This window comes from Marmota flaviventris, chromosome 17 (assembly GCF_047511675.1).
Source record: "Marmota flaviventris isolate mMarFla1 chromosome 17, mMarFla1.hap1, whole genome shotgun sequence".
NCBI classification, from domain to species: Eukaryota; Metazoa; Chordata; class Mammalia; order Rodentia; family Sciuridae; genus Marmota; species Marmota flaviventris.
The window spans coordinates 70,367,064-70,389,976 of record NC_092514.1 but is presented as its reverse complement, the minus strand read 5'-3'; the positions used below and the strand labels follow the sequence as shown (position 1 = coordinate 70,389,976).

Genomic DNA, 22,913 nt, shown 5'->3' with positions numbered 1-22,913 from the left:
GGGATCACGACTCCAAGGAAAACTTCTGATAGCCATAAAACGAGATTCAGAGGGAAGAGCAGAAGGCTACATGGAGGAGGTGGAAACCCAGATAGAATTTGAAGATGACGACAGAGCAGAAAGGCACCAGAGAGCCATGGAAGGGAAAATAGAGATCTGAAGACAAAGAGGGACGAAGAAGAGGGAGAGCAAGAGGAGGAAAGGGGGAGAGAGGAGAGAGGGGAAAAGGAAGGAAAAGAAAGACCAGGTCCTTCAGGGTGGAGCGTAGTAGGATGGTGAATAAAGCACAGGAGAAGAGTGGGAAATCCAGTCTGCAATGTAAGTTGAGCCAAGATTAAGGAAATCTTGCCTGTTGGTCTTTTATCCATATTAGCTCCCGCCATCTTGGCTCATGCCATCCTCTGAATAATGCTGTCTCCGTCCTTTCCTGGGGTTGATATTTGCTCTTAGTGTTGCTCTCCTGATGCATGGTTGGGATGCTTCTCTTCTGAGTTGGTGGCCAGGGTCTCAATACCAAGGATGTCAAAAGCCCACCAATATTTTCTTCTGCTTCATTCCAGGAAAGACCTGTAGGCTCCTTGATCTGGTCAGGTGCCCTTAGCCCCGGGCAAGAATGTCCATCTGCATGTAAATTTCCAGGGCCAGTATTTACTGGCACAACTGCTCTAATAAAGTGATTTAGGTTAAAAAAAAAAAAAAAGACAAAACAACTAGTGGCTACCATGATTTTTTGCTGTACATGTGCCCATGACATGTGCCTAGCCTCCCTCCCCTGGCCGGTCCATCTCCCCTTGTGGACTTGCTCCTCTCTCCACAGCTTCTGAGAGATTCTAGTTCTGAGAGTCGAGGAAGCTTTCTAAGCTTTGCTTAATGTAAAGGAGTTTGGACATGAACTTGAATGGCTATTGAGCTGATTTTCCAGCTGACAGGAGATGGTTAATTGTATGCTGTCTACAGACGTTTTTAAAAAAATCTGTCTGGCCACGTTAATAGTGGCTTGAAATTTATGGTTTAAGACCATTGGGGGTGATAAGGAACTCAGGGCCTGAGCAACTCAGGATAGAAAATAAAGCCCAGTGGTCACGTCCAGAGCCCTGTGAAGAGAGAGAATCAAAAGCAAGCCTGGCACAAGCTCAGCCGCGGTGGTGGGGTTTCAGCCTTTCTTTCTGGGTATCATCTGTGTGTTTAAAAACCCTTAAAATCAGCTGAAGGTAGGATCAAGAGCTGGGGGTTATGGCTCATGGAGGAATCACTCTCCCCAATGTGATCTTTTATTCAAACCACTGGAAGGGGAGAGAGGCAATTTATTATGAGGAATAGATTTTTGTTAGATAGGTTTTTGTTCTCTTTTGATTCCAGAGTCAAAATGTAATATTGACACTCATGGAATGAAGAGACCCAATCCTTCTTAGAGAGAATGTGGGGACCTTGTCCAGAGTTATTCTGGTGAGGGAAACACTCTAGAAGATGTCCTTGGGGACTGGACAGCATCTGCAGCCCTGTGAGTAGCAGCCCTCGTGCGAAGCCCGGTGTCAGAGGCAGGATCTGGTCGCTGGTCCCGAGCTGCCGGCTCCTTGCTTTCTGGGCCTCCTTTAGCTGCCTTGACTCATTTGCTCCTCTGACTGCAACTTCCTCACCTGCAGACCAGGAAAATGTCCATCAAGAGCCCTGCCTCCCAGAGCCATAGGAGCCACCAAATGGCACGTGCTCGGCACCAGATGCTAACAGGAAGTCTTACAGGTGGTGTGGCCTTGCTTCTCTTTTTTTGCACTTGGGGCACTCAGGCATGGAAGGGGACATATGCCGCCTTCTCAGCACACACGAACACAGTCCACTTTAACTCACCTGAGTGTCCTCAGCATCCCCTGGGTGGCTCCTGGCCAATGACAGAGGGCAGCAAGTAGCCACGCTGAGACACTTGCTCTTGGGAGTCCAGCTTTGGTGGGCTCTTACCCAGTGAGCTTTTGTCTCCTTCTCTCTCTCCCTTAGGGTCAGACTTGCAGCAGGATCTGATGGCTCTACCACCTTTTCCAGTCTCCTCCTTATTTTCTCTCACATTGGCATTTCCTCTAAAGAAGTTCTTGCTCATTTAATCCCAAGACAAACATTTGCTTCTCAGAAGACCCAGGCTAACCCACTTGCAACCTTCAGGGAACGACTTGGGAAGGTCCTTGCTGATTTCACCCACTAAGGAAGGTGGGGAATGCCATGATTCCCTGTGTGACCCTGGAACCTGAGGGATGCTCTGTCTCCTTCCTTGAGTGACAGCTGAGCAACTCTAACTCTGGCAGTAAGATCTGGTCTTTTCTAGAAAAGTGAATACATCTTTGATGAGAGGACTACACGAGGACTACCATTTGGACAATCTGGAGCTCAGACTTGCAATCAAGACAAATTGAGTTTAAATACTGCCTGAGCCATTTCTAAGCTGGGACCTACAGGCCTATGAGCTTCAGGTCACTCTTATAGGTAGTGGAGATCTTTTTCCCCATCTCAGTGGACAGGTGATTTGCAGTACCTGCACTTAGTAGGTACTCAGGATCAATATGTTTTGATACTTTGTTAATTTTATGATCTTTCTTATTAATTTGCATAAATGTTTGTGGATATAAGTTGATATTTTGGCATACATGGGCTAGGCTGTTAGATAAATATAATTCCACATTTTTAATGACAAAAACCTAATAAACTGAATATGTGTGCAAGGATTCTTGAAGGAAGAAATGTCACTGGTTTTCATGCATATAAATAGACCCTTATGTCTATGTGTTTATAAAGGTAGCCCTGCACTACACTGGTTTTGATGAGAAGCTGAGATTGTCATAGATCACGCCTCCAGAAGGGAAGAACAAAACACACATGACAGCCACGACAGGTTAAAGATACAGAAAAGATGAGCCTCAGAACGCATTCGTTTCATGGGTTTTGAAATGCACATTGTGTCTCATTCAGTGGCTCTTCAGAGGTGACCAAATTTGGCTTGGGCTTGACAGTGCAGGGGGTGGTCAAGGCTCAGGAAAGCCTTCAACTTGTGGGGTGGACAAGATTTTTATGGAAGGCGATGGGGACAGGGCATCTTAAAAGAGCATTGCATCAAGAAAACAGAGCTGTGTAAGGGACACGGCAAGAACCTGAGGATGGTGGGAGTGCAGGGACCTCGAAAGGGAGTAGTGGGTAGCAAATGAGCAAGGCAGGTGGGAGGGATGAGTGCGAGGTCATGAGTTTTGTTTGGACTATTGGGACTATCTGTAGGAAGGGGTGGAGAACGGATAGTGTAATTTGGGCTGCTTTCCTGGATCTGATTCCAAGCAGCCAGCGTGTAAGGTGACTGAGAGGCAGAGCCCGAGGTGACCTGCAAGGCTAGTGCAAGAACCTGGAGGGGAGGGGACAGGTAGAAGCAGAAGTTCATTTCTTAGTCCTACCCAAGGCACCAAACATCTCAGGTGCCTTTCAAATGACCTTGGAAGTTGTCAGGAAAACGGAATGAATGGACCCCGTCTTCCTTCCTGGCCTCAGTTGCTCCCTTCAGACCCACATTGAACTTGGATAGACCTTGCTCTCTGGCTGAGCGCCGAGGCTGTGCCACCTCTAACAACGTACAGCAGTTGTGCAATTCAGCTGCCCCGTGTTTCAGCCCTTCATGTCTTCCGTTGGCAGCCTTCCCAGCCCATCTGGAGGTGGCTTTAGTGTTCAGGATTTACGTCAGTGAGACCCAAGGCCTGGACACTACTATAACAGCTACTAAATGTGTTCACCAATGAAAAAAGAAAAATACAGAGGCCATTGCTTTTGGTTTAAGACTTCTTGCATTTCGGGAGGTTTGCAAATTGGAACTTTCCATTGATTAGAAAGCAGGGGACGATCTGTATCCCTGCCTGAAGTCAGGGCTACCCAGACTTGAGCTTTCTGATGGTTCCAGTGATTTGGGAAGCAGGGATCTCTAAGGGAACAACAGCACTTGGGCAAAGACAGATAATTGTCTTCTTCTACGAAGACTCATCTGGTATCTGACCTCCCTTACTCCATCTTTCCCCTGCCATGTCTTCCTTTCTTTTTTTGCTTAATATTTATTGAAGGCTCGTGATATGCCAAGCACCCTGGGACAAGGAGGGTACTAAGCTAACTGCTAAGTACCTGAAAAAGAAGAAAATACAATCCCAATGGTCTAGAAGATTGAGAACTCTTTCTCTTTAAAGAAGAGAAACCCTATAACATAGTTGAGAAGCAATGAAAAAGCCAAATGCAAGTGAATACCCAGGCATTAGTTATCTAAGTGGCATGGAGGGACCTAGGGTGGATCAGCCCAGGAGTGACTCACTCAAGCTCTTTTGGGGAGATGATTCAAATATTCAAGTTCTAAATGAGGAGCATGCCCCAGACCAAGGATTGCATGAACTCAGACACACGGCCATGATTCTCAACCAGGGCAATTCTGTCCTCTGTCCCCAACCCCCAGGGACACTTGGCACTATCCAGAGATGATTTTGGGATTGTAAAACTGGGCAGGGACATTCCTGGCATCTAAGAAGGAGAGACCAGGGATACTGCTGAGTACCCAATAATACGCAGGACAGCTCTCTGCAACAAAAATGTCAAGTCCAAGATTGAGAAACCCTGCTTTACAGGATGAATGACCCCACAACGTGATGGGAGGTGGGGCAATTATCCAGCTGGCTGGAGACGGGTCGAGGAGAGGCATGCTTGAAAAAGAATCTGAAAGCCTGCTTGGCTCAGCGGGGTGTTCAGGCTCCGGTGCCGTAGGTTCCTGAACAACCCCAGTCACACAGGAGAGTTGGCTCTCCAGAAAACTCCGATAACAGCAGAGACAAGGAGACTGCTGTGCTAACTTCAGCCAGGGCTGTCACAGCCAGTGCTAGGTGGGTGGCTCTGGGCCCACTGCAGAGAAAGAATGGGCAGCATGTGCGAACTTGGTCCTGCCATCCAGTGAAGGGGGAAAAAAAAAAAAAAACTGATATTGGGGCTTCTGTGTAACAATGTCTTCGAAGACCTATCTTTGTCCTTGGGGCCTTAGGAACGAGAACTGGCTTTTATTGTGCTATTCTTTGTATGAAGAACACTCTTTTGCTCCATTTGGAGAGAGAAGTTCTCTTTCAGTTCCTAACTTTTTTTCATAGGTGTGGGGTAACTCACACTGTGGGTCAATCCACTAGTTTCTTTCTCTCTCTCTCTCTTTTATTTTATTTTATTTATGGGAACGTGTAAGCAAAAGCAGAAACAAAACAGAAAGTCCTCCTGGGAGGGAACCTGTTGTTCTGGCGGGCAGGTTTGCTCCTGGACACCCGTGCTCTCCCTGTAAGGCTGCCTGAGGAGTCACCTCCTCCTCCAAGGCTGAGTCTCCTCTCAGCTCCCTGGAGTGCTGCTGGAGGGGAGGGTGACTTCCGGTTCCTGTTCTCCATCCTCCTAAAGGGAGTTTGTGGTGGTCTGGTGTGGAGTGAGTGTGTGAGTGTGCACGGGCGTGTGTGCTTTGCTTCTGGGAACAGGGAAAAGGCCAAGAGAGGAACAGATGGGCCCCCTGAGTTTCTCCTTGGCCTGGAAAATGAAAGGCGGAGAAAATCGTAATAAAAAACGGAAACAGCTGTGGCAAGAGGGCAGCAGCTTGTGGGGTGGGTCCGAGCCCGAGGAGGGTTGCAGTCTGTCCAGACTCTGCTCCTTGGCTGGGGGTCTCACCCAGAAACGGTGTCCTCTGCCCACTCCGCAGGTCATCAGATCTCCACGACACCCCTGATTGTCGCTCCGTGGTCCAAGACAGACTGTAGGACGGAGATTGACGTTCTTTTAAGGCAGAGAAGAAGATTGACAGGTCGTGTAACTGCTGCTGGTGTTAACTGTCTGTGCAGTGGGACTGCTTTTTCAACCGCATATAAATCCCCCTGCTTTGTCTAAACTTGTTTTTTGCTGAGCTCTTGGTGTAAGGTTCACAGCAGGTTTAAGGCACTGTGTGTCCACAGCCAACCAGGATGAGGCATGGAAGAGGCAGAAAAGACACTTAGTCATAACTGCTGGCTCCCATTCAGGAGCAATAGTACTCTTTCTCCAGGGGGACTTTTGGGCCGGACAGCTCTGAGAAATCAAAAGTGACAGTGTAGCCACTTGGGGGAAGAGTGTAGATATCCTATCAAAACAGACAGCGAGTTTCTGGGAAAGTCAGGAATTTGCTATTCCTTGCTCACTTCCCACCTTCAATAATGGTGGATAATAACAATTTCCATTAAATCACTAAGGTAGCAATGAAATGTAACCTTGCCGGGTAGCATAATCTGAAGGCTGATTAAATGGCAGATGATTCTACAAAGCAGGGTATTGACTTTTTTTCCAGGTTACTGATTTATTTAGTCAGCAGTCCTTCATTTTGTATTTGGTATTTAAAAGCAAGACACATTCAGATGATGAATTCCTAGGGAATTCCTGACTCTAAGCTCATTATTTGCTTTGTTCCTTTAACTCTATTTAATTCAGAAATTCAGTGCGACTTTTTTCAAGACTGTCTCTTCCTAGGAGGTGAGGTGTCTCTGGTTTTCTCTTCTGCACTCAGCTTGCTGGGTGGTAAATGAGCAAGAGACATTTGTTCTTGTGATGATTATGCCCTCTTGGGCAACGTGGCTGAAGGAATCACCAAGACAATTCTTTCCACACTGTTTGGCCGTGGGGAACTTTTTGACCTCTAGCCAGACATGGGAATCTTGTTTGGCCCCCTTGTCTATTGATCAGCCCCTGTTTGTGCCTGATTTCTGATAATGCTGTCGGTTCAAGTTCCTTTCCCACCATCTTAACTTTGCTGACTAGCATGAGGTGCAGGCTCCAATCAGATAGTTAATCATCCCGCTAGGGTCAAATCAAAATTATCAGATCACACAGATGAAAATTGGAGGCAAAAGAGTCTTGGTGGAGATAGGGGACCAAGGGACAGGAACAATGGGGAGACTTAAAAATACCATACCAATTTTTTTTTTTTTTATCAGCTGCAGGTGGAGAGCAGAATGGATTTCAGGAATTCTCCATGGAGACAGAGGTTCAGACAGGGGCCAGCTGGGTGATGAAATCCACTCAGAGGTTAGATGTGTGCTCATGTTGAGTGAAGGTTTCAGAAATTTCAGGGACTTTCAAAGTTAGCTGATGAGGAAGACAGATCTGCTGTCTGGAGAGATGGAGACTTGCACATGATTGTTCTCAGATCCAGGGAACCAAGCATGAGGGGTGGGGAGCCTCCAGGCACCTTCGTCTCTCACTGCTCTGGTCACCCTAGAAGAAAAGCTTGTCTTCTCTTCTAAACTGACAAAAATGAAGGACACTCAGAACAGAAGCAAATCTTATCTTTTTAGAGGGGCTTTCAGCTCTAAAATGCAGAAGTCCAACCAATAATTTTTCTTGACACTGTCCTTTATCTGCATAGCTAAAGATTCCCTTCCCATGGGGATTTAGATCAATTCTCACAAGCACTCCTCAGAAGCTCCTATGTTTACTTAAGTTGAAGATTTCCCTTAACTTCCTCCACCTCCCAATCTGGCTGTGTGAGGGTCCGGGAGTCTCTCATTAAGTGCTCCTGGACTCCCAGTTCTATTTGTCTCAACTGGACCTGGAAGGCCAGCATGGTTGGCTCCCTTACAGAGCTTGGTGCGTCCTCACATGGATCTAGCTGGATTCATATAGTGCTGAGCAGCTGCAGAAGTGAAAAGTCCTAAGAAAAACAAATATCTAAATTCTTCCCATCCAAAAAGAGCAAATAGACATCCAGGTTTCAGAAGAACATGGGGGGGTCATCAGACCTGAGGCCCCTGGAATACTGTAATGGGAAACAAGGTGCAAGGGAAGTACATGGGATGCAGAGGAAGAGGGAGAGGTCAGAAATGTGGAGGAAAAGCAGAGATACCATTGCACACCTGCTGGACCTGGGGTTGAAAGTTTAAAAATCTGATAGCAAATGTTAGTATTGATGCAGAGGAACTGGAACTCTCCTTTGGTGCTTGTGGGAGTGGGAAATGATTTAACCACTTTGGAAAATGGTTTGGCAATTTCTTGTAAATTGGAACACTTATTTACCCTGTGGCCTCATAATCACATTTCTAGGTATTTACCCAAGAGAGATTTTATTTGAGTTTATTTATGGTAGCCCCAAATTGGAAACAATGCAAGCACCCATCCACAAGAACATGGGTGAGCACATTCTCAGATAGTCCTTGGATAGAATACCACTCAGGAAGAGAAAAGAATGAAACAGTCAATGGCATTGATGAACTGCAAACAATTAAGTTGAGCCAAAGAAGTCAGATATAAATGGGCACATATTGTACAATTCCAGTTATCTGAAGTTCAAGAACAGGCTCTACTCTCTGGTGGTGGAGACAAGATCAGACGTTGTCTATAGGCGGCGAGGACGGGCTGGAAGGCAGAATGAGCGGACTTGCTGGGGTGATGGGTTTGCTCTCTGATCAGGTTAGGGTGGTGGTTGCTCAGATGTATGCAGACATCAAAACTGGAGTGGTACACTTAAGACCTATGCATGTCACTGTATGCAAGGCTCGTTTTATTGTTTCTGTTTGTTTTTTATTTTTCCCCCCATAACAAAATAAAGGAGGAAAAAAATTGGAGAGGGGAAAGGAAATGTATAAAGAATGCATTTTGGAGAGCTGTGACCAGACAATGTGCACTCATCTTCTCTTCACTGGAGAGGTCGATGGTGGTATTACCCACTAATTCCAAAGTGAGGTTTACATTGACCAAACCTGGGTCTACTGGGAGGAACAGCAAGTGTGGCATCACTTGGGCCCTGTCTAGCAGAGCTGCCTGTAAAGACAAGGAGACACAGCAGCAGGAGGCGGGGTGCTCTGAGCATGCTCAGCAGTGGGGAAGAAGTTGGAAACTACCTGTGTGAATAGAAATGTCTCTAAGTCAGGACAGCTGTATGAATGACCAGTCCAGGCAAGTGCCCCAGGGAAACAGAGTCAGCTCTCACCGAGCGCCGGGTGCACCAAAGATACCAGCTATGGCCATCTATTGGACCTGAGAGGGTAGTATCATCCAGATCAGTGTCCCTGTCGCTTTTTTCTCCTCCCCTGCCTGTCCCATCCCCTTTGTCTCTGTTAGGCACTCAGGTAAACAGCAGTTAGCTGGCAGGAGAAGGGGCAAACCGAGCATGTAGGCCAGGGCAGGACCACCTTCTTCCACATAGTAACTTTTTATCCCGAAGCAATCATGAGTTAAGAAGGAGAGAAGATTTAATATTAATCCAGGTTGGACATTTCCTGAGAGGGATATTCCAGTTACTGAAATGAGATTTTTTTTTTTTTTCAAATCAACCAAATAAGCAAAGGACTTTTAATTTCTGAGAATGATGGGACATAGTGAAGTTATCAACTGTCAATTGAATTGATTATTTGATTACAGAATGATTGATGACCTTTTCCCTTCTAACCCCAAGTACTCGCCTTTGAACCCGAGGTGGGGGGTAACAGTAATTTAATATATCAATGAATTTTTCAATATTGGGCTTCTGGTAGGTATTAAATGCTCTTTCAGGTACTGGAGATAAGTTGGGGAACAAAACAGAGTTCCAAGCCAGTAGTTGGAGAACAAACACATAAACAAATAAGAGAACACTTCGGCAGGCGGTGGTGTCACAAACAGAGTAGTGAGGTAGAGAGTGAGTCCGTGAGGGCATTATGGACCACGTTAGCCAGGTTGGATCACCTGGAGCAGGCAACATGGGAGTTGAGATCCGAAAGACAAAAAGAAGATGATAGGAAAGATTCTGATGAACGTGTATTTTAAACCAAGAAAGTAGTGAGTGCAAAGTCCTTAAAATAGAAAAGAGTTTGAGAGACTTGAGTATGAGAAATAAGGGGTGTGTGTGTGTGTGTGTGGAGGGGAGGGGGACAGAGGAAATAGGAAGGGGAATGGTTAGAGATGAAGTTACAAAAACAGGCAGTGGCAAGACTACATAGGGCACAGGTCAGCAAACTCTTTCTGCAGAGAACCAGCTAGGAAATATTTTAGACTTTGTGGGCATATTCTTTGTTCCACCTACTCAACTTTGCATTAGAGCAGGAAAGCACATAGACTCTGTGTAGACTAATGGGAGCGACTTTGTTTTAATAAAACTTTATTTGCAACAGTAGATGGTGGGCCAGATTTGACATGTAGGCTGTGGTCTGCCAGCTGCTGGATGAAGTAGGACAGTTGAATTGTATAGTTAAGAATTTTTATTTTATTCCAAGCAGGTAGGTAGCCATTGGGCAGTTCTGAATGAGGAGTGGTGTTCCACAGTCAGATTTAGTTTGAAAAGATTCACTGTGACATATTTACAATATAAGAATTATATTTCTCCATTTATTCTCCTTTCCCTGATATAAACTCTATTTGGAATTCTCTGTTAAAAATGAAGGAATGGGGCTGTCTAGGGTAGTTGTTTGTGCCTTTTACTAGTTATGTGACCTTAGGTTAATTGCTTAATATCTCTGAGCCTCAGTTTCCTTCTTTAATAAAATTGGAATAATAACACCTGTCTCTAAGGGTTATTAAATGGATTAAATGAGATCATGTATATAAAACATCTGTCACAGTGCCTGGCAAAGTAAGGGCTCAATGATGTAAATCCCTTTTCCTCCTTCTCTTTCCATTGAACCTGTGTATTTCATACTTCAGGAAAAATGGGGTAAATATAAAACTTGGTAATTGGTTAAAAAAATCAATCGCACGATTACAGGATATGAGAAATTGCTCACCATAACATAACTGGGTGATTTGGCTGTTATAAGAGCTAATATGATTTTAATTTAAATAAATAAAAGCACAATTTCTGGTGACAAAAATGATGAATCTACTTGTATTCTTTATTATTCAAACTTTATTTGCAGTTCTTCAAGTAATTCAGGGCGTGCTCATTTGAGAATACCAGAGGGAGCATGCAATAAAGTCGAAGAATAACAAGATAGGAAGGGGCTAGGAATCACACATATGTAAAATGTATTGGAAATGTCTAGCTTGGGGAAAAACACCAAACAAAAACTTGCAAACTGCACAATTAGGTGAAGGGCTATCAATTTGGTAGAAAGATAAGACTCATACCATACAGGCTTAGAGGTGGCCCTTTAGATCACTGGGTGGACATGGTGAAGATAACATTTTCCCAGGAGTAATCTGTGCTAGCAGGAACACTGAGCTCCCAGGCAATGCAAGTGTTCTAGAAGAGATGGAGGAACATTCAACAGCAAGGACATGCCATAAAGGATTTTTGTAGCAAGAGTGCAACCATACCAAAAGACTTCTCATTGTATTTCCCAGTTTCTGACTCCATATACCTGCAGGCACATCCACTGATTCTCCAGAGATCCAAGGGAGCCTTTTGGATACCAAGCACTGGGTCTTCTTTAGGGAGTCTTTAGGGATATGAAGAGTGTGGCATATGTGAACCCACAGTTCATGATGAGGTGGAGAGACTAATACAGGGCTACCGCAGGAGGAAGGTGGGAATGAGGTAGCTGCAAGTTAGATCAGAGTAAATTCCATGTCAAATCAATGAAGACCAAGAGAGGAAAATAAGAGGTCAGGAAGTTTCCCCCAAAGTCCTTCACCAATTGATGAGTTACCCAGTCCTTGCGCCTCACCTTCCACCTGGCCCTAATCAAATTCATTCCTAGCATGTGAATAAGAAAATACCAGCAAGTACTATTTGATTTTATCTGCCTTCTCCACAAAGAAATCAGAAACCCCGTGGGCAGTCTTTCTTGCTCACTGATGTATTCTGAACCACAAAAGGGAACCAATAAATGTTTATGGAAAGGATGAGAAGAGTAGGAATTGTCTTAAAGTGGAATATGCGACCTGGATTAATGGTTCCTGGATTAAGTTTAATATAAAATCCTTAAAGTTTAAGAGATCACGTCTCGGTAATATGTGCATCAGCCCAAATTTAGACCTGTTTTTTTCCATTGAATGCAAATCTTAGATTGTCTGCCCGTGTTTTGTTAGTTCTACAAAGAAATATTCTCCAGAAATCCAAAGTAAAGTAGTTCTAATTTGTGAAGGGCCCAAGAGGAACAGTCCAATCTGGGCCCAGCAGGGGATCCCTATGAACATGTTGAAGAGAGGTGACAGGAGAAAAGAGAAGAAGAAATGATGAGAGAGAGAGAGAGGTGATATGAGGATGTGGGGGCAGGTCACTCATGTTTCTCGTGTGCTTTAACTTATTTAACCCCTCGGTAATACCACTGAAGGAGTTAGGACCATTTCAGTCTCAGAGTGATAAACCTGTGTGAGGACGAGTGATCAAGTGTTATGGTGGAGAGTCTCAACAAGGGGTGCTGTGGCAGTGCCATCAAACTCACAGGACGCAAGGTGGACATTAATTAAGAATCTACAATGTGTCAGGTGCTGTTGAGCACAAATAGAAAGGATCTTGTTTGCCACCTCTGCTGCCATGTTTTGCTGCCCACCAGCTGAGGTCAAGATAGACCCAGTTTTGTGGGGCTTGAAGTTTCAATTGTCTTTTTTTTTTTTTTTTTAAGGAAGGATTCTTTAACAAAAAGAATATGAATTTAAAAAAAATAAGAGGTGAAAGACAGAGCCTTAAGGGGTGCTGAAACTTAGGCTTTATATTAAATCTGACTCTGACTATAGTGTTAGTTCATCAATCAAGTTAACATAAAAAAGTGTCATTTTGGAAATCAGGGGACCATAAGGGACAAGATGGAATCAAAGTGGAAAAGTCAAACACCCAGCTCAAACTAGCCCACAAAGTTCTGTTTTAATAATGAATGAAAAGATGATTTCAAAAGAGTTTGTTTTTATTCCCTTATTTATAAAAATTCCCTTTTTGTTAGAGTAGTTCAAGAAGAAAAGTTTCTTTTTTTCTTTTTTGAGTGCAATAAACAAATAACCTTGGGTCTAAATTCAAGCTTTCTCTGTTGTGGAGGACTCTTTTCTAGCTTGACAACCAGAGTGTTATTGTTGCTAGAGTGATAAGCTCTATGTTTCTGGATTTAGAGCGAAAATTCCCTCTATTTTATAATCTGGTAATATGAGGCTTTGCCTGTATCTGGTGGAGAGGAGTAACTGACGTTCTGAAGAATTCTCTCCCTGCACTCCAGGGTCTCCTGAATTTTATTGTGTATCAGAGCCACTTGGGGACCTTGTGACAACCCTTTTTCCTGAGTGTCACTCACTGAATTCCAATACAAAAGGATTGCTGTGCAGATCAAGAGAGTCGGATGCTGTGGATTCCCAGACTACTCCTAGCCCCAAATCATACCAATAACAACCCTATTACAGGGAAGAGTGATTATAAACATTCTTGGCAAAAAGGCAAACTGAGGCACAGGCAAGTCAAGCAACTTGCCTTAGATCACCTAACAAGTTTACGTCTGCATAGAGCAGTCCAGCTCTAAGAAGGCCCACCTCGGGCCTCTATTGTAGAAAAAGAAAGAACAGTCCAGCAAACAGTATAGATTTGGTAGGGAAGGGGGCGGTCATGGTGGGACAGTAGTGAACGCCACGGAGTCTTTTTAATAGGACTGTGTGTCTGTGTGTGTGTGTGTGTGTGTGTGTGTGAGAGAGAGAGAGAGAGAGAGAGAGAGAGAGAGAGAGAGAGACACTGTGGGCGTAAGCGAATAGAAGCTCTGGCACAAACTAGGAGCAGAATCTGAAGTCTGCCGGGGTAAGGAGGGATTTGCATAGTCCCCCGCAGATCGCAGGCCCTCAATCAATGTTTGTTGAAGGAATTTGCAAAGGGGGCCGAGTCCTAATGTTGTCCCGATTTGATAACTACCATTTTCCTGGTTGCCATGATCCTGCCTTGGGATGCAGGCCAGGGATCCAAACAGCAGAAGAAGAGGGCCTGGTGCTGCTGAAGACTGTCAGAGACAGGCCCAGTGGTAAAACCAGCCCCAGGTGGTGCAGGCAACTCACCTTCTTAGACACACCTCCCCCATCAGCTGGGGGCGGGGGCCTAGAGGAGAGGGGAGGGAAGGAGTGATTTCATCTGTTTAATGAAAAATGACCTGAAGGTTTCTCTGAACCTGGAAACTCCCCATCAAACTGGGGCCAAGGAAAACAGGATTAGGTTCTATTTCTTCTAGGATGGCTTTGCATCTGCTCAGAATGAGTTAAACTGAAGGGAACAGAAAAATAAGGTCATCTCCTCCCATTGTCTCTGCAGAGAAATCCGGAAAGACCTGAATCATTTGATGGGTTAACACGACAGGCTTCCCTCTGGTCCCCTGCAGACCCACTTTTATTCCAGCTCCCTTTGCTGTGGAAAAGTGGGCACCCCACTTCTGTGGTGTGTGTTCATAGTAACAAGATAAAGTTTGCCATATGGTGTTCAGACGAGGGAAGTCACCCCCTCTGGCATTCTGTCTCTGGACAAGCTGCTGATTTCTGGTCTAATATTCGGATTCCCTCTGACCTCCACCAGGGAACAGCTTTCCCCGTAAAGCACAAGGTTAAAACCACAAGCATTTTGCCAGAGTGGGCGACTCCTGACATGTCTCTCTGTGTCACCCATTAGGGTGGCACTTTCTGGGTTGTGTGTCCTTAGAGTCTGGGGGGTGCATAGTCTCTTCCTCAGTGACTGTCAGGATCGTGGAAGCTCGTGAAAGCAAACACCAGTGATCGGCATTTTATAATCTTATTAGTGCTTCAATTCCTCCAATCACCCTTTTAACTATAGAAGCAGATAAATAAATCCATAGGTCCATTTTCTTTTTAATGCAATGTATATTTATTGTAAACAATAATATACAAAAAAAAAAAAAGGAAGGAAAGGTAAGTTTCACAGAGAGAACAAAAGGTTTGGAGGGAAACAACAAGCGGAACAAACAAAACACAAACACAAACCAAACCTTACCTAAAGAGAAAATATGATTTTAAATGTCGGGTTTCTTAAGTTACAGAAATATTTTTTTTTAAAAAAAGATCTGCTTTTATACAGAAATTGAAAGATGCCATATTATAAGAGTGCTTTAAGATTTTATTCTACTGACTCTGACTTCTAAAACTGTTAATATATCTTTTTCTTAAATAAAAAAAAAGTCTGCTGTCTTTTTTAAAAAGCAATCCTCAAACTCTCCAGCCACAGCAGTAATCAAAGATTAAGGTCTGTCAGTGGGCTGATTCCTTTTCTGCATCTTCTGTCTCTGCAAGAGAAGTGCAGGGGAACACGATGACACTTGCTTGCATTATTTTGTGTATACACACACACACACACACACACACACAATTTAGGCAGCCCAAAGATCTGTGGCAGAAAACACTGCAAATGACTCAGTGATACACTACATTTGCAACCTCTCATTTGTACAAAAGAGAAACAAGTTTCCAGTTTGTTTTCAACAAAAACAACAAAGAGAGAGAGAGAGAGAAAAAAAAAACAAAAAAAACCAGGACGGACAAAAAGGCATTTGTACAAATCTAGGATGAGAAATCCAAAGAAACTTGCTTTTAATAATAAAAAAAAAGATTAAAGAGATAAATAAAAAAAAAAACTGGTTACAGTTAAGAACATAATTTAACAACAGATGACCATACCCTTTGAGGAAGGCTCCAACAACCTATTTTAAAAGACAGTAAATAAAAATTAAAAAAAAAAAGGAGGACGATTTTCTTTTCTTAATTAAAACCTCTCCTTACAAAATAAATAATTTTAGCACGTGGAATGTCTTGAAGGTTAACTGCTGGTGTTCAGAGAGGCACAGGTGATGTCTGAGCAAACAGACTCCAGCATCTGCGGTCCACATGGGCCAGGCAGGCAACCAGGGGGGCAGTGCACTGGGGCACTTCTTAGCTGCTGTTACATTCCCCAAACAGACCCCTTCTCCTTTGCTCACCTTTCACTTCTGTCTTAAGACTGCAGGGAACAAGCAAAGGCAGGAGGACACCTGCTAAATAGAGCGCAAGTATTGCCAGCAGCATGATTTTAAGGCTCAAGGTGTTTCCCTCTTGTTTAAAATATATATATAGGATAAAGCTTACCAAATGCTTCCTAGACTATTTATTTACTCTATTTGCAAAATAAGGCTTTCATTATTTCTTTAAGGCAGCTCCTCCTTGAATTGGAAAGCCTGAGGAATTAAGCAAAGCTTACCCCCAAAACTGATCACATAACACAATTCTGCTTATCTTTTTTATGTTAATATTATGACACACTTTTTAAAACTTTTTTTTTCTATCTTTTTTTCTTTTTTTTGTAGGAGAATGCAAATCTGTACAAAAATACTCTGGTTGCAAGAAAAGCTAGGGCACACTGTTCAACTAAGAGTAGTTTAGCTGTTGGAAAAATAAGAGCATTTAATTTTTTTATCTAAAAATATGTATAAATCCCCTCAAAATGGTAATGAATCATACACAGTACATACTAAAAATATTTAAAATAGAGAATATTCCTCACAGAGGACTTTTTTTCTTTAATTACTGCTAAAAAATAATTACAAAGTCCAAACTGGCAGGGAGAATTGAGCAAACTGGTCACAGGACTCTCCGTCATTCTCCACACTTGCTCGGAAGTTTAAGTCCGGTTTCTCTTCAATGCTGCTGGTCCATCTAGGCAAGAGTGGCCTGGCCACTGATTCACAACAAGTTGGTACTGCGTTTGGATACGTAACATTTCTGTCTTGGAATGTGAGTACGAGTTGCCTTTAGCTTAAGTGTCTTTAAGAGAACAGGAAAAAAAATGTCCAAAGGAAATTCTGCTTGGTTATTTCTTTCTTGGGTTATTTGTATGATCATCTCGGCCATCATCGCCCTTTGTTTAAGGTCTCCTTATGGTCTGGTGAGCTGTGTGTAGACGGGTTGTTCCCAGTGCTGAGGGCTGTGGGTCTGCGGGATGGACGGGACCCCCGAGGTGTCGGCAATGGGGGTGTACATGGGGCGCTGGGCGGGGTTCATGTAGGTGAAGGTGGAGTAGAGACCAGAGCCCTGGCCCGCTGCGTGGCTGTAGTAGGAGCCCGAGTTCTGGTGGTCGGTGTAGTCGTACTGCGAGCGGGTGATGGGCGGGTAGGAGGGGCTGTAGTGAGGGAGGTTGAAAGGGCTGTAAGCGATCTGCTGCGGTGAGTGCTGCTGCTGCTCGCTGTAGTGGCTGGGGCTCAGCTGCTCCGTCTTGATGTGGGTTCTCTGGGACTGCCCCGGCTCGCTGCTCAGCGTGGTCAGCGTATGCGCCTGCTGCTGCTGTGGGGGCGCTGCCTGCTGCTGTGGGGGCGCCGCCTGCTGCTGTGGGGGTGCCTGGGGGGCTTGAGGGGCCTGCGGGGGCTGCTGCGGGGGCGGCGGTGGTGCCTGCTGCTTGGACATCCACCCGTGGCCGGCGCCGGCGGATGTCGCTGCGGTGCTGCTGATACCATAGCTGCCGGTGTAGGTGACCTGGCCATGCGTGGCCGGCACCCCCGGGTGGCCATTGGGCGGCAGGTACTGGTCAAATTCATTGACATCGAAGGTCTCAATGTTGGAGATGACGTCGCTACTCAGCTCGCCGATGTCCACATCACGGAAGTCAATGGGGGGCTGTCTGCCTCCCTCTGGCAGGGGGCGCCCCTCTCGCTTCAGGTCAGCCTTGCCCGGCTGCACGTCGGTTTTGGGGGTGGTGGGTGGAGTCGGTGGGCCCTGCGATTGACCTGCAGGAAATAAAAGAAAAAGAAGGGGAAAGTCAACGAGGGCTGTGCAGCGGCCTTAGTCTTAGGAACCTTCCTGGGACCCTCCCTTGTTGCTAAGGTGTAATAAGGACCCGCGCAGGAGCGGGGAGGGCGCTGCACCAAAGATAAGTCACCAAATGATTAACCTGCAGGTACACACTTAGCAGCCTCCTTTTATCAGGGGAAGGTCTGAGGCCCCAAGGGTAAGGAAGACCAAATTGCTACTTGTAGAAGAGCGGCTGTGTGTGCTTTTGGGGTGGGGAGCAAAGAAACGAAGAGGGTAAGTTCGTAAAGTTGTAAAGGCATTTTACTTAGCAATAAAAAAATTACTCTTGGGATGCTGGGACTAAGTTGGTGCGCACGTGTGTATGTGTGCATGTGTGTGCTGGGACCCTGGACAGAATAGGGAGCGGGATTAGGTGCAAAGGTTAGGGCTTCCCATCCGGGGAGCACAAATTCCCCCAACAGAACCTCCTAGGAGGGTGGGGGGTGCGGCTGGGTATGTGCCCAGTGGGGGGGGGGGGCTGCGGGTGGCTTGGCCTGGAGTCGGGGTGGGACTCACCCGAGTGCTCACCAGGGGAATGCACTTCGCTCATGCCCGAGGAGGAGTGCGGTGAGTCGGCCTGCAGCGCCTTGAAGATGGCGTTGGGAGAAATGTGCGTCTGCTCCGTGGCCTCCTCGGCCTCGGCCTGCCCATTTTTCACCGACTTCCTCCGCCGTGGCTGGTACTTGTAGTCCGGGTGGTCCTTCTTGTGCTGCACGCGTAGCCGCTCTGCTTCCTCCACGAAGGGCCGCTTCTCGCTCTCGTTGAGCAGTCTGGAGGGGGCGGGGGGGGGGCGGGGAACGCAGAAAAAAAGAGGGGGAAGTCAGTGAACTCGGCGAGGTGTCAGGCCCCCACCACCCCGCCACCTTCTTACACATCCTCCTTCTCCCTGTCTTCCAGTCAGTGTTATAGCTCGTAACTTTTTTTTTTTTAAGTAAAAGAAAAGCAAAGAAAATTTTGAGTTCTCGTAGTCCGACCTGAGAGGTCACTCCTCGCCCCACCCCCCTCTCCTTCTATTTTGGAAACCTCGGAGAGGAAAGCAGCTCCCCACTGCTGTCGCTCTGAACATCTTTGCTACCGGAGTTATGTGCGCCCCCCCCCCCCAAAAAAAAGAACTTTCCGGAAAATTACTTAAACTGGAGAAGTTTTCCCCAACTCCCCAACCCCATTCCCAGCAACCTCCCTCCTTCCCCCATTCCTGCCAGGGGTCTCTTCCAGCCTCAGCCCCCACCCCCCCATCTCATTGAGTGTCGGCTGCACGAAAGGGTGCAGTTCCTGGGAGGGTGACGCAACTCCCCACCACCATTTAACTCCAAGGCGACTAGCTGGCATTGCCCTCCTCCTGTCTTCTAAAAGCCGGTCCTCAGCTGTCTCCCCTCAAATCTCAAGAACTTGGTCCAATTTAGAGCCAAAGTAACCACCCCCCTTCCTCTGCGCGCGCTGGCTCCGGGAACGGCAACTCCCTGCCGTGGGGGGCGGGGCAAGGACCTTCAGCCCAGGCCAGCACCCCCAGCTGCAACAGAGCCCACCCCACTGCACCGCCCCCCGCAGGGCCCTACCTCCAGAGCTTGCCCAGCGTCTTGCTGAGCTCCGCGTTGTGCAGGTGCGGGTACTGGTCGGCCAGCTTCCTGCGCGCCGCCTGCGCCCACACCATAAAGGCGTTCATGGGCCGCTTGACGTGCGGTTTGTTCTTGCTGGAGCCGTTGACGCGTACCGGCATAGGCACCAGGGTCCAGTCGTAGCCCTTGAGCACCTGGCTGACCGCCTCGCGGATGCACACAGGGAACTTGTCCTCTTCGCTTTCCTTCTTCAGGTCCGGCTCGCCCTTGGGGAATGTGTTTTCCTGGGGCCGCGTGTTCTCGGTGTCGGAGCCGGAGCCTGATGGGCAGGGCGAGCCAGCCGAGTCCTCGGACATGGTGGGGCTGGGAGCGCCGGACAGGCCCTTCTCCTGCTCGTCGGTCATCTTCATGAAGGGGTCCAGGAGATTCATACGCAGGCCCGGGGCAGGGGGCGGGAGGCCGGGAAAGGCGAGAAGCCGCGGCGGCTCGGGGACTCGAGGCGCGGGCTCCTCTCCCCTCGGCTGCCCGGACGCGGACGCGGAGCGAGCGGCTCCCAAGAAGCTTGGCGCGTCACCTGGCTGCAGCAGCGAGCACTTAGCTAGGCGCTGGGTGGCGGGTCCGCAGCTGCCCGCTCCAAAATGGGGAAGACGAATTGGAGAAGAAGAGGAGAAGGGGAAGAAAGCAAAAGTGGGGCACTTGCACCCCTTCGCTTCTCCTCCTGCAAAGGAAAGTTCCCGGGGTGAAACTGGTGAGTCGCCGCGCCACTGAAGTTTGCAGTCAGTTCCGAGCTCGGCTCTCGGCTCTCCAACTCACAGCCCCGGGTCTCTTTAATAAATACTGCCCCTCACCTTAGAGACGTTCAGCCAATCACAGCACGGCAGTCCCCGGGCTGGCAAACAGCTGATTGGATCCGATTTTGGAAGGGGAGGAGGATTGTGGCTGTGGGCTGGGTGACGAGACCAGAGGGAGGAGAGGGGAGGGGAGCGCAGCCCAAGGGTGGAGGGCCTGGTGGGGGGAGGGGGCGCTGTGGGGAAGGCGGGGGACCCGGGACGTCCAAGTGTGTAAGTTTGCCTTACTCTCTGAATTTCAGAATTTGGTACCGTCTCTGCGTTCCCCCCCGTGTGTGTGTGTGTGTGTGTGTGTGTGTGTCTAGGATCTACTTCCACCGCGACATTTCTTTTCGCTGCTCTCTCCGCAGTATCGGGGACTCAGCTAGAGTTTGCAGTATTCGAAAAGCCGCCGCTCGTGTGTCCCGGTTTAAGTGCCCGGAGCCTGCCCGCTTCCAAAAGTGCTTAGAAATGGTCTTTTGGAGCAAATGTTTTGGTGACTCAACGCCCGCTGTTTCTCTGTAATAATCCATATAAATAGATTAACATGCTCGGGTTCGCCGGGGCTGGTGCGGCTGGTCGGGATTCTGCTGCGCTATTGCAAAGGGAATCAATGAAAACCAAAGCTAAGTCCGGGAGAAGGCTTGCGGCGGTGGCGGCGGCAACGCGGCAGCCCCGTGCTCCCGGGGGCTTGCAGTGCACCTCCCCGACCGACCTTGAACTCTGACGAGTCTTTCCTCCGGCCCCCAAACCCCCACCCCGTCGGCACCCCTCTGTGACTGGGTTTCTGCTTTGACGTTCGGCTCTTTGCCTCCTGAGTCCAAAACGTCAGCAGAATTGACACTGGAAAAGAAGGTTTGCACACTGCTCTGGCTTTGCGATCGAACTTTGCGAATGCGGCTGTCCCGGGCCGCGAGGCTGAGGCCGGTCCCTGGGTTTGTAAAACTCGGAACAAATCGGCACCACAGCCGAAAGAACAGTCCACTTTGGTGGAGCCCTGCTGCTCGCCCGCTTTCGCTCTCCTTTCAGGACACCTGGAGGGGCGAAGAGCCAGTCATTCCGATTTTAGTTGTGCCCTTTCATACGTGTACACAGGTGGGAGTTCTGAGGGAGGCCGTGGAGGTGACTCTGATGTATTTCAAATATTATTTGAGCACAATCAATCTTTCTGTTTACTCGAACTCTTGAGAGCCAGGTTAGTAAATGCGGAATTATCTGTTCTGGAACAGAAGAAAAATCTTAGTCGCCTGTGGATCACATGCCTTAAAAAAAATCACAAATAAATGCACAACTATAGAAAAATCATAATTTACCCCCCTTCTTGCTTTTGCAGGAATTCGCCTTGAATTAGATTACTGATATTGTGAATCAGCTCACCTAATATCAAAGACAGCTCCCCCTCTTTTGCCAAGTGCAGACACTCTTACAATATTAAACGAATGAAGTGTTTTTGAAAATTTCATTTCTCCTAAAGTGGATATTTCTCATAGGTAAAGGAACTTTTGATAAGATAGGAAGGTCTACCCTGCTCAACAGGATTTTCTTTTTAAACGAATTTAACTCCCTGGCATTGGATGTTGAACAATCTTTAGTACCTTATAGTTTGTTTAGGAGTTTAGGAGATTTGCAAACAATAGCCTCGTATTCCTGGCTCTCTCATTACACTCGGAAAACGTAAGAGCGACAAGGTCATTTCTTGGGAAAGAAAAAAAGTCCTGCATAGTGTGGACACATTTCTGAGTCCCGGGAATGGGGCATTTGTGGTGTATAATTGTGATTTGCAGACACCTGATCCAGCAGGAGACTCAGAAACCATCGGGCACATGTGTTAACCAAGGCGTCTGGACTTAGCTGTATTTTACTGAAATTACCACGTTTACTGGCATAATGGCAGTGAAAACGACTGTGACTTTAAGATATTTTGGAATATTTATAATATTTGTGAATATATCTGCTCATGCATAAATATATCTTTAATACATATCTTTAATTATGCAGTAAGAGATATACAGCAACACTTTGAATCACAAACGGTGGTGCTTTATACATTTTATGCCCTTTTGGTGCAAGTATTTTTTTTTTTTTTTGTATTTTTTTATCTTTTTGTAAACTACACAACAGTCGACTTAAAATGGGCTGCAATTTCCAGCTGTGTCCAGAGGGGGCGCCAAAAGCTCAGAAACTGTCTCAAACTCGGAGAAACTGCGGGAAAACTTTGATGGTTGGTGGCAGGGCGCGGGGGAAGGTGGTGATGATGGTGGTGGTAGTGTGTTTCACTCAATCAGGACAGCTTTGGGGCTGAAATTTCTCTCTGCAGGAATTCCTATGCGATATTCCCACTCGTGCGGATCCATCTCAGAACAGCATAGTTAGGAAAGCTTGGGTGATGTGTATCTACAAGGGAACTGGGCAGCAAAAAGAGCGCTCAGATGCCTGACATTTCCATTCTGTCCAGAACTAGGAGACCGAGAGACTTAGAAGGTCCCCTGTCCCCCAGGTGGAAAGAGTTGCCTGGCGTGCCAAGATCGGGCCAAATCTGGCTCGTGGGCACCGTCAGTTCAAGAGTGGTTGGTCCTGTATTTCTTCAGGGGCCTCCGGCGCTCACTCCCCCACTTCCACTTGACTTTCCTGGGTTGCGCTGACCCATCCTCCCCGTCCCAGGAAGACTCTCGCAGTCCCGGGCCAGAGGACCTCAGCCAAAGCTAGAGGGAAAGGGACCCGCTCCCGATGTTCAGGTTACAGAGGGGAAACTGAGGCTCTTGGCTCATTTTTAGCCAGAACCTTTCGCCCAGAGCTAAACGTGCCGTGGTCCTCAATCTCAAAGGAGTAAGAGGAAAAAGGGCGAAGGTCA

General features: G+C 46.9%; 1 protein-coding gene and 1 long non-coding RNA gene across 3 annotated transcripts in view; one reads left to right on the top strand and one right to left on the bottom strand.

Annotated features, from left to right (window-relative positions):
* Positions 1-14,795: 14,795 nt before the first annotated feature.
* On the bottom strand, positions 14,796-20,023 carry Sox9 (SRY-box transcription factor 9). 2 transcript variants are annotated; one of them, XM_027946317.2, is made up of 3 exons: positions 19,236-20,023; positions 18,196-18,449; positions 14,796-17,615 (listed from the first exon to the last, which is right to left on the bottom strand). In XM_027946317.2, the coding sequence occupies exons 1-3, from the start codon at positions 19,664-19,666 to the stop codon at positions 16,771-16,773; spliced, it is 1,530 nt and encodes a 509-aa protein (XP_027802118.1). In that variant the 5' UTR covers positions 19,667-20,023; the 3' UTR covers positions 14,796-16,770. The 2 variants fall into 2 exon arrangements, with proteins under 2 accessions (XP_027802118.1, XP_071460140.1); XM_071604039.1 differs by having other exon boundaries at positions 18,208-18,449.
* Positions 20,024-20,271: 248 nt separating this feature from the next.
* LOC139702455 (uncharacterized) overlaps positions 20,272-22,913 on the top strand; it is a 78,233-nt gene continuing 75,591 nt past the window's right edge. The window contains exon 1 of the long non-coding RNA XR_011705085.1: positions 20,272-20,296. This is a non-coding gene — a long non-coding RNA (uncharacterized lncRNA). The remainder of the gene's footprint in view (positions 20,297-22,913) is intronic.

Coding starts and splice junctions, on each gene's coding strand:
- Sox9 (XM_027946317.2), bottom strand. CDS start 19,666: ATGAATCTCCTGGACCCCTTCATGAAGATGACCGACGAGCAGGAGAAG. Junction 18,450..19,235: donor ACGCTGGGCAAGCTCTGGAG/GTAGGGCCCTGC, acceptor CGCCCCCTCCAG/ACTGCTCAACGAGAGCGAGA. Junction 17,616..18,195: donor TTCCCCTGGTGAGCACTCGG/GTGAGTCCCACC, acceptor TATTTCCTGCAG/GTCAATCGCAGGGCCCACCG.